The 10912-nt window shown below is 45.0% G+C and overlaps 1 protein-coding gene across 3 annotated transcripts in view; it reads right to left on the reverse strand.

Annotated features, from left to right (window-relative positions):
• The window catches only part of METTL22 (methyltransferase 22, Kin17 lysine), a 256306-nt gene that overhangs the window by 128572 nt on the left and 116822 nt on the right, over window positions 1-10912 (reverse strand). Inside the window, exon 7 of one of the 3 annotated variants that reach the window (XM_077275253.1) lies at window positions 2483-2536. The exons of the other annotated variants lie outside the window; for them this stretch is intronic. Within the exon in view, the coding sequence (XP_077131368.1) occupies window positions 2483-2536 (54 nt within the window). The remainder of the gene's footprint in view (window positions 1-2482; window positions 2537-10912) is intronic. 3 annotated transcript variants of the gene reach the window in all.

Below are 10912 nucleotides of genomic sequence, written 5' to 3' on the forward strand. Positions count from 1 at the left end.
TGTTCACTGAAGGGGTTAACTAGTGGGAAAGTTTTATAGGTTGGGTCGTTACGGACGCGAAGATACTAAATATGTGTACATTTATTATTTTTATTTATTTAGAGAAGAAGAAAGAAAGAAATGTATTTATTGGAACAATATTTATTTAGGATTTTTGTTTTATTATTTTTTTTTTTTTTTCTACACACATGTAAATATATATATATATATATATATATATATATATATATATATATATATATATATTTTAAACTTTTTTACTTTGTACCAGTGTGGGGCATCATGTTATAGTGTCAGATCGCTGATCTGACACTTTGCAGTGCTCTGTGTTAGATCAGCGATCTGACAGTCATTACAGGAGGCTTGCCAGCGCCTACTCTGAGCAGGCTCGCCCTAACAAGCCACCTCCCTGCAGGACCCGGAAGGAGACCCGCAGCCATCTTGGATCTGGGGCCTGCAGGGAGGAGGACGGAGGAGAAGCTCGGAGCAACGCGATCACATCGCATTGCTCCGAGGGTCTCAGGGAAGCACGCAGGGAGCCCCCTCCCTGCGCGATGCTTCCCTATGCCGCCGGAACGCTGTGATCATGTTTGATTGCAGTGTTTCGGGGGTTAATGTGCCAGGAGCGGTCTGTGACCACTCCTGGCACATAGTGCTGGATGTCAGCTGTGATAGTCAGCTGACACCCGGCCGCGATCGGCCGCACTCCCCCCGTGAGCGTGGCTGATCGCGTTAGACATACTATCCCGTCGGTGGTCATACAGGCCCGTACCACCTCAACGGGATAGTACGTCTAATGTCAGAAAGGGGTTAAAGGAACATGTAATGTTTTACCATCAGCTATTTGACCAGTGTCAGTGAGCCTTGTGTGCATTTGCTTTTCTGCACTTTTGGCTACTATTCTCTGTCCTTTTGGTCATGTATATAATCTAGCACTATTAATGCACTTTAACAACTTAGCTGTGTGACCTAGTACCCTATCCTACTATCAGGCTCATCCTCTGCTTATTTACATTTACTGATTGCTGCCAGGTTGTCCCTTGTGTTCAAATTAACCCTTTGTATTAAAGTCTCTGGATGGAACCCCCACATGCTATTGGATATATACAGGAGCCTCCAGGCCCCATCAAGCTACCTTTGTCTAATTCTTTACCATTTATAATACTCTAGAATTTGTGAGTTCCAGCTGACACTACCCAATTACCTATGTACAAGAACTTTTGTAATATTGAGGTATATATCTTCAAATGATTTTCTTTATGTACCAGCTAATAGGTTCTGAATAATTCCCTATCCCATCACACTGATCTCCAAGGATTGGTATAACCTCCTATGCAGGCAGTATATTTTGCAATTATATCTCCCTTAAATGTAATTTTTATGTACGTTTTCATCTATGTATTTGATTCAATAAAGATTTATTTTATTTGGCATATGCTTCCTTGCTTTTATAGGATAGCCCTACCTCATGATGTCCTCAGATTACATAGCAAAAACCTGCTGACAGATTCCCTTTAAGATACTATATTTTGACATTAACATACTGGACCCCTACTCTTTTTGTAAAATGATCAGATAACAGCAAATTCAGAACTTCCTAAAGCAGAAAACCAAACATAGCTAAAGAAATATTTTTATGGCAATTCTTTATCTGTGAGTAAACACCTATATACAGTACTTTTTATGTCAACATAATTGTAAATTATGGCCCCGATTCATGTAGACTGGCAAGCTCCATGCCATTCTCAATGAGGAGGCGGGGTGGAGTACGAGTCTCCCGATTCATTAAGAGGTGCACACCTCAGGGCTGTGGAGTCGGAGTCGTGGAGTCAGAGTTGGTGTCAATTTTGGTGGAGACCGAATAAAATGGACCGACTCCTAAAAAATAGAATAAATTGGGTACAGTAGTACAATGCATAATGAGCTGGAAATGTTTTCATAAGAATGTGGGAAAGTTATGAAATGTCCTATAAATGTCTGTTCCGTTCCTAATCTTGGTCTTTAGCTGAGATGAATCTGTGCTGCAGTTTACGTACATGCTCAGTAGTGACCGATGCTGTGGAGTCGTAGTGAGGGAAATTGAGGAGTCGAAGGTTTGGCTTACCGACTCCACAGCCCTGGCATGGCTCTTAATGAATCAGGAGTACCGGACAAGTGGTGTGCGTCTCCGTGTGTGACATGCCACAAATCTTACTATAGTCCCTACTGGAGTAAGGTTTGTGACGTAGTGAAGGCCACCACTCTTAAGGAAGTTAACGAGCAGCGGTCACCATGCTCCCACCCTGCTCCAGCTCTGACCTACTTTATCAGAGCTGGGTGAAAATGGCGAGAGAACGCCAAAAGTTGCAAAATGTCATGGCATCTTCGAGATGCGCCAAAACCTTGTGACTTTTCAAAGCTTTTTATGCCCGAATTCTGACAAAAAAGCTTTGATGAATTGGGCAAATTGTGTTTTTGGCCACTTGCAATAGAATGAAATTACCTGTACACAATTGATTCTTGAGCCAGTCCAGTTCCTTCACCTTTACTTGGCCACCTGCATTAAAAGTAAAATTTAGCATTTAGTATTAAGAAAATGTCAGGTGGCCTTTTCTGCTAGACACAACCAGAGCAAAGTACAGTAGAGGGATGAAAGGGTGAAATGTCATGTGTAAACGATATTCTTGGGGAAAAAAAAAACAGTTACAGGAATATGCAGTTTCATTTAAAAAAAACAAAAACTTGCTTTTATCCTGCTGGCACTTAACTTTTTTCTTAATTTTAAGCTGAATTTTTGTCCAAGAGTACTTAAAGCAAACCTGTCACCATGTTTGGCAGATATGAAAAATACGGCCACCACCTTTCAGGCCCGATATACAGAATTCTAACTTACAGTATATCTGCCCCCAACCCGACCTGGAAGAGAAGAAAGTGAGCTTTTATTATACTCAGATGGGGGGGGCGGTCAGGTCTGTAGGGTGTGGATGTTATTGGTCCGGCGCGCCCCATCTTCTTACGATCGCCGCCCTCCTTCTTGCTTCGTGTGAAGGCCAGGTTCCTACGCGATCCACACAGTCTCCCCTGTGCAGGCGTACTTATCTGCGCTGCTGATGGCAGAGCAAGTACTGCGGGGCTCCAGGAAAGGTCGAAAAGCCCCGGTATATGTGCACTGCAGTACTTTGCTCTGTCCTCAACTTGGGATAGAAGTATGCCTGCACAGGAGGACGGTGCCAGATAGACTGTGTGGAAGGCGTAGGGACGCATCATCCGCACAAAGCAAGAAGAAGGACGGCATCGCAGAACTTGTGAGGTGCCAGACCGAGACCATCAACACTCCTTGAACCGAGTCCTGGCCTACAGTAAAGAGGCCAGGAGATATGGAGCACCTGAAGACAGAAAGAAGAGAAACAGATGGAAGGCGGTGAGCAGCAGGGCGGCTGGATCGGTCAGCAGTAAGGGGAGTATTCATTTTTTCCCCGCCTGACCTGTTCCACTTTACATATGTCCGGGTTATGATCAAAGCTACAGAATATGTATCCATTTTGTAACCAGGCGAATACCTGGGATGTATATTTTCCCTGCAGGGCTGTGGAGTCGGAGTCATGGAGTGGGAGCCCATTTTGGTGGAGTCGGAGTTCATGTCATGGAAATTGAGGAGTCAAGAGTCGGAGGTTTGGTTTACCAACTCCACAGCCCTGGTGGAAAGCTTGCCAAATTCTTGTGTCCCATATGGGGCTAAGAATAATATATTTATGATGAATATACAGACTTTCCACTGTTAAAAAAAAAGTGTTTTAAGTTTTCCAGATAAAAGTACAAACTGGGCTGCAATACAAGACACAGACTACGGCCAACAAACCGTGTTTAAGGGAGAAAGCAGACACCTTTTTTTATTTTAAAAGGGAACCTGTTAGGTCCCCAGTCTACTCCCAACTATGCTACAGCGATATGCATGCCAATTCCTATATTCTGATAAGGTCTTCTATGTTCATTACTATTGTTGCCGTCTTCTAAAAATCTACTTTTATTCCACAGCTCGGCACATGCTAATGAGGACTAGAATACTAGTCCAGGGGGCATCTGTTCCAACAGAATATTTCAGCCTTGGATCTTCTAGTCGCGCCTCCCTTGGCATGGTTGACAGCTTCCATATACTCCTTGCTATGGTAGCACCGCTGGCACGTGGCATGTATGTGCAAACTTCCCAATGGTCCTACCATGATGAGGACTGTATAGAGGCTGTCAGTCATGCCTAGAGTAGGTAGAAGTGTTCCTAAAAAAACTTTACACCAACATAACCCTGTATATATTTCTACCTTAAAGGGGAATAGAAAAAAATAAAGGAATGTTATTATAAATTCCTAAATACATTTAATTAGTAAATCACAATCTTTTTCTCTAGGGAGGGAAGCATTATAGTATTGAAATGGCCACCTTGTTATGACAGAACAGGTTTCTGTCAGTGTGCTAGGACAGAGGACTATGCTCATGTGCTGTAGGGCAATCTGCTGCTGTGACCTGGAGATAACCTATACCATTGTATTGTCATTTGTCATTCGCAATGGGTGGACAGCAGTGTGAGCAGTCTCTTGTAATACTGGAGTTACCAGGGGTGCTGAGATAAGAAAAGGCTGCTCATATTGCTGTCCATCATGTCTGATCGAATATTGGATATACCAGGGGTGCTGAAGTAAGAAGCTGTTCACACTGTGGTGGGTCTGAGGTAAGATGAAAAAGACATGGTGGACAGCAGTGTGAGCAGCCTCTTCTTATCTCAGCACTCCTGGGATCTTCAGTATTAGATCAGATAGACATGGTGGACAGCAGTGTGAGCAGTCTCTTCTTATCTCAGCACTCCTGGTATCTCCAGTGTTAGATCAGATAGACATGGTGGACAGCAGCGTGAGCAGTCTCTTCTTATCTCAGCACTCCTGGTATCTCCAGTGTTAGATCAGATAGGCATGGTGGACAGCAGTGTGAGCAGCCTCTTATCTCAGCACTCCTGGCATCTCCAGTAATATAACAGATAGGCATGGTGGACAGCAGTGTGAGCAGCCTCTTCTTATCTCAGCACTCCTGGTATCTCCAGTGTTAGATCAGATAGACATGGTGGACAGCAGCGTGAGCAGCCTCTTCTTATCTCAGCACTCCTGGTATCTCCAGTGTTAGATCAGATAGGCATGGTGGACAGCAGTGTGAGCAGCCTCTTATCTCAGCACTCCTGGCATCTCCAGTAATATAACAGATAGGCATGGTGGACAGCAGTGTGAGCAGCCTCTTCTTATCTCAGCACTCCTGGCATCTCCAGTATTATAACAGATAGACATGGTGGACAGCAGTGTGAGCAGCCTCTTCTTATCTCAGCACTCCTGGTATCTCCAGTGTTAGATCAGATAGGCATGGTGGACAGCAGTGTAAGCAGCCTCTTTTTATCTCAGCACTCCTGGCATCTCCAGTATCATAACAGATAGACATGGTGGACAGCAGTGTGAGCAGCGTCTTCTTATCTCAGCACTCCTGGTATCTCCAGTGTTAGATCAGATAGACATGGTGGACAGCAGTGTGAGCAGCTTCTTCTTATCTCAGCACTCCTGGTATCTCCAGTGTTAGATCAGATAGGCATGGTGGACAGCAGTGTAAGCAGAATCTTTTTATCTCAGCACTGCTGGCATCTTCAGTATTAGATCAGATAGACATGGTGGACAGCAGCGTGAGCAGCCTCTTCTTATCTCAGCACTCCTGACATCTTCAGTATTAGATCAGATAGACAGGGTGGACAGCAGTGTGAGCAGCCTCTTCTTATCTCAGCACTCCTGGTATCTCCAGTGTTAGATCAGGTTGGCATGGTGGACAGCAGTGTAAGCAGCCTCTTTTTATCTCAGCACTGCTGGCATCTCCAGTATTATAACAGATAGACATGGTGGACAGCACTGTGAGCAGCCTCTCCTGGCATCTCCAGTATTATAACAGATAGACATGGTGGACAGCAGTGTGAGCAGCCTCTTCTTATCTCAGCACTCCTGGCATCTTCAGTATTAGATCAGATAGGTATGGTGGACAGCAGTGTGAGCAGCATCTTATCTCTGCACTCCTGGCATCTCCAGTATTAGAACACACAGACAGGGTGGACAGCAGTGTGAGCAGCCTCTTCTTATCTCAGCACTCCTATTATTTCAAGTATTAGATCAGATACGCATGGTGGACAGCAGTGTGAGCAGCCTCTTATCTCTGCACTCCTGGTATCTCCAGTATTCGATCAGATAGACAGGGTGGACAGCAGTACGAGCAGCCTCTTCTTACTTCAGCACACCTAGTATCTCCAGTATCACACTGATCTGATCTTCCTACCACACATGCTCACAGACACCTGTCATATTAGCATTCTTGGGCAAGTTTTTTTTCAGGGTACCAAGATTGCAGCCATTTTAACCCCTTAACATCCAATGACGGGCATAGCCTATCATGGCAGGGTGTCAGTTCCCGCACCAGGACGGGCTATGCCCATCATGCATTTAAACTATCACTGCATGTAAACACGCAGTGACAGTTCAGTGCCGATAGCTGCCTTTGACAGCGGAGAGGCACGGGAAGAGGTGTAGAAATACATGCAGCCGCACACTCCGATTCCTAGTGCCGGCGGCAGTGCTGCGTATTGAGATGCGAGACTCGTGCAAGTTTCTCGCATGTGTGATCCCGGCCTAAACAAAACAATCGTGATTGGCTAACAGAAGGTATTTAGGAATCTGTTCATAATGACCTTTCCTTTAGTTAATTTTTTTTTCTATTTCCAGGGATCTCCTTTAATGAAATAACTGACCATAGTACTGTAAAATTTAGAAAACATGGTCATTGCGTCTCCTATATTCAAATGCTTACACCATATCAGAGTCTATTTTTCAAAGAAAGATTGAAATACTTTCAAATATTTGTATTAAATTTGGTAAGTTTGCAGCTGAAGACACGTTTTACTCAGAGCATACTAGGCAGACTGACACAAGTCCTATCAGGAGCCTCCGGTATAACAGCAGACATGATTGTTCTCCATGAGTGATTTCTGTATAGCAATTCACTGACATTGGGAAGGAGCCCCATTTAACTCCTTGATCACTCACTGAAATTAAATCATAATTGCCCACAGGGCTGACTATCATTCTTGTGTGCAGCCATTTTAAGATTACTTTTTATTTCATCTTTGGTAAAGGGATTACACAACATCTGGTCACTGAAGCATTTGTGGAAATACTAATATACTCTAAATACAAATTTTTCTAATATGGCAGGTTGAGCTGAACTGTAAGCCCACTGCTTCATTCAACTGGCTGAAGTCAAGTGCTGCCTCCATGAGGACCACTAGTGATCATGGAAAAACGGTGTCAAGGTCAACATGAAAAACTTCCAGGTTACTGGGCAACAACATAGAGAGAGTTCAGTATATTTATGCTGGGTTATGCAATGTGGACCAAACTTCTGCTCGTTTGATGAATACACCCTTCAGTATATTCTTTTTATTCCATCCCACCCTTTTCTTCAAGTTTAATTCTCCATTTTTCTCCGTAGGTGTTTATTTTCCCTACTTACAGCTTAAACTGCCACTGTGCCTACGATTACTGTGCTGTGACAGATCTACATCCACCTCCGCTCTGCTACAGCAGACATGACACAACGCATCATCCGCTCTGCTCTAGCAGACCCAGGGCACCGTTGGCTCTGCTACAGCAGACCCAGGACACCGTTGGCTCTGCTACACCAAACAGCGCATAGCCAGGTCTGCTACACCAAACAGCGCATCGCCAGGTCTGCTGAAGTGGACAGCGCATCGCCAGGTCTGCTACACCAAACAGCGCATCGCCAGGTCTGCTGAAGCGGACAGCGCATCGCCAGGTCTTCTGAAGCGGACAGCGCATCGCCAGGTCTTCTGAAGCGGACAGCGCATCGCCAGGTCTTCTGAAGCGGACAGCGCATCGCCAGGTCTTCTGAAGCGGACAGCGCATCGCCAGGTCTTCTGAAGCGGACAGCGCATCGCCAGGTCTTCTGACGCGGACAGCGCATCGCCAGGTCTTCTGACGCGGACAGCGCATCGCCAGGTCTTCTGAAGCAGACAGCGCATCGCCAGGTCTGCTGAAGTGGACAGCGCATTGCCAGGGTTGCTGAAGTGGACAGCGCATCGCCAGGTCTGCTACACCAAACAGCGCATCTCCAGGTCTGCTACACCAAACAGCGCATCGCCAGGTCTGCTGAAGCGGACAGCGCATCGCCAGGTCTGCTGAAGTGGACAGCGCATCGCCAGGTCTGCTGAAGTGCACAGCGCATTGCCAGGGTTGCTGAAGTGGACAGCGCATCACCAGGTCTTCTGAAGTGGACAGCGCATCGCCAGGTCTTCTGAAGCAGACAGCGCATCGCCAGGTCTTCTGAAGCAGACAGCGCATCTCCAGATCTGCTGAAGCGGACAGCGCATCGCCAGGTCTGCTGAAGCGGATAGCGCATCATCAGGTCTGCTGAAGCGGACAGCGCAATGCCAGGGTTGCTGAAGTGGACAGCGCATCACCAGGTCTGCTGAAGCGGACAGCGCATCACCAGGTCTGCTACACCAGACACAAAGCACTGTCAGCTATACCACACCAGACAACGCACTGTAAACTCTGCTACACCAGACACAATGCACTGATAGCATTGCTAGTCCAGACACAACGTACTATCAGCACTGCTACACCAGCTACAATACACTGTTAGCTCTGCTACACCAGACACAATGGACCAACAGCTCTGCTATACCAGATAATGCTCTGTCACATTACTGGAATTAAGATCTCTACATTAACAGAAATAGATAGCAAAAAACCTAGTGACGTACTCCGTTTAAGTTTCCTTTGACCTTTTAACAAGCCTTGCAAAGTTACATATTGAAACAGGGTCACCGTCTCTACATCATGCTGTGATCAGAATAGGTAGCAAAAAGCTGGTGACAGATTCACTGTAACATGTTAGGGCATGTTAGGTTAGGCTATGGGTTGAACTAGATGGACTTAAAGTCTTCCTTCAACCTTAATAACTATGTAAATAGGTCTGTGGGTAAGATCTCTCAAGGAGTATAGTGCCAAACTAGGCAAGGGTAACTTCTACGTCAGAGAGGGGTGATTTACGGCCATTTCCACTGTGTTGAGATGGAACAAAAAGTAGATAAGAGCAGGAACTGGGTCAGGGAGTGTGAGTAATGTTTCTTTAATTTTTTTTATGCTGGTCTGAACTCTTTAGATTTTTTGTATTCCCTAGACAACCCTGTAATTAGAGATTGCTAATCTGTGACTTTTCAGGATAGAATCTATGGCAGCCATGGACATGATGTATGTTATAAAATCCAATCAGCACAAATATTTTCCCGACAATGGGGTAAACAAATAATCCATTTACAAGCATAGCCGGCAGAATGTTAGTGGGCTACCTTAGATTGAGTACTGTACATGGCCTTTGGGTCTCCATACAGAAAACGAATAAATGATATACAGGTGAAAATATATAATGTATGTGGTGGTAAATTATGCAGATATTAATAAGCTGTAATAGCAGGAAAACAGTGGGATGTACAAAAGACATGCAGGATGGCTTCTGGTATTTTGTATACCCCACTGTTTTCCTGCTATTACAGCTTATTAATATCTGCATTGCACCACTGATATTCAAGGATCACTACTTGTATTACCACAGACCCAAGAAACAGGCTCATACAACAACACAATAAATCCATCTAAGTACTTTAATGAATGTTCCACCCTCTCTGCTCAAGATTTAATAAAAGCTATTGTTAGCACCCAGCTATGTTGCTCCAGAGGCCCCGGACTTCTAAATCATCTGATGGCGACCCAGAAACAAGACTAATGCTCGAATATTGCCTGGGAAATGTTAATAAATCATGTGAACGACATGACTCACATCAAGTAATTTATAAAAGTGTAAAACAGATCAGGCTGGACGGGCTTCTCTTCATAAATGTCTATGGACGGAATGTCTGGCTCCGAATACATGATGCATAGGGGTATGTGCCTTGGCCTGTGTCAATAACAGATGGCGGCTCCCTTTCTGAAATACTCAAGTTGTCCGTCGTCAAAAATCAAATGATTGCCAGAAGTGGAAACCAAAGTGATCAGCTGATCGCAACGGGGGCTGCAGCCAGAAAGGGGTTGTCTATGTAGAAGACAAGACACAAGGATGCCAGTAGGGTGGGGGCCCTCTCTGGTGCCCTGATAGATCCAGCACGGAGGGGATCAGAATGGAGATCTGCTATGTTTGAGTAGCTCCTCTTTTGACCCACTCGAGGTGTCCTTGTATTTACAAGGTTGATCGTTCCTCTAAAAGTTCACCATATCTTCTGCAGAACCCACTTCAGTAGAACTACCCAGCTGGCTACATCGTCTTCTTCGCAAAATCTACAGATTGCCAAGAGCGGAACCCAAGGCAATAAAAGGAATGTCAGCAAATTTTTGCTATGTACTTTGAAAGCAGCATAAGATAGGGACAAAAGACTCTGATTCTAGCGGTGTATTACTTACTGGGGTGTGTGTTGTTGTTTCAATAAAATCAGTGTTTTATCAGCAGTAAAGGACTAGGTGTCTCCTGCCACGTAGTCCTCCTGCTCTGTATAACCCCACCACTGATTAGCTGCTTTATGCCTATGCAAAGTCTACACAAAATTCTACCAATCAGTGTTGTGGGTGGGGTTATACAGGGCTCAGCAATCAGAGAACTGCTAGATCTGCAGCAGGCAAAACTGTGCTCTTACTGCAATTGTACCAAGCATTAGGATATAGAGGTGGCCCCTAACTAGCAGGACTGTGGAGTCGGTAAGCCAAACCTTCAACTCAGACTCCTCAATTTCCATGACACCGACTCTGACTCCACGACTCTGACTTCACAGCCCTGCTAGCGAGTGCTATATCCA

This window comes from Ranitomeya variabilis, chromosome 7 (assembly GCF_051348905.1).
Source record: "Ranitomeya variabilis isolate aRanVar5 chromosome 7, aRanVar5.hap1, whole genome shotgun sequence".
Lineage (NCBI taxonomy): Eukaryota > Metazoa > Chordata > Amphibia > Anura > Dendrobatidae > Ranitomeya > Ranitomeya variabilis.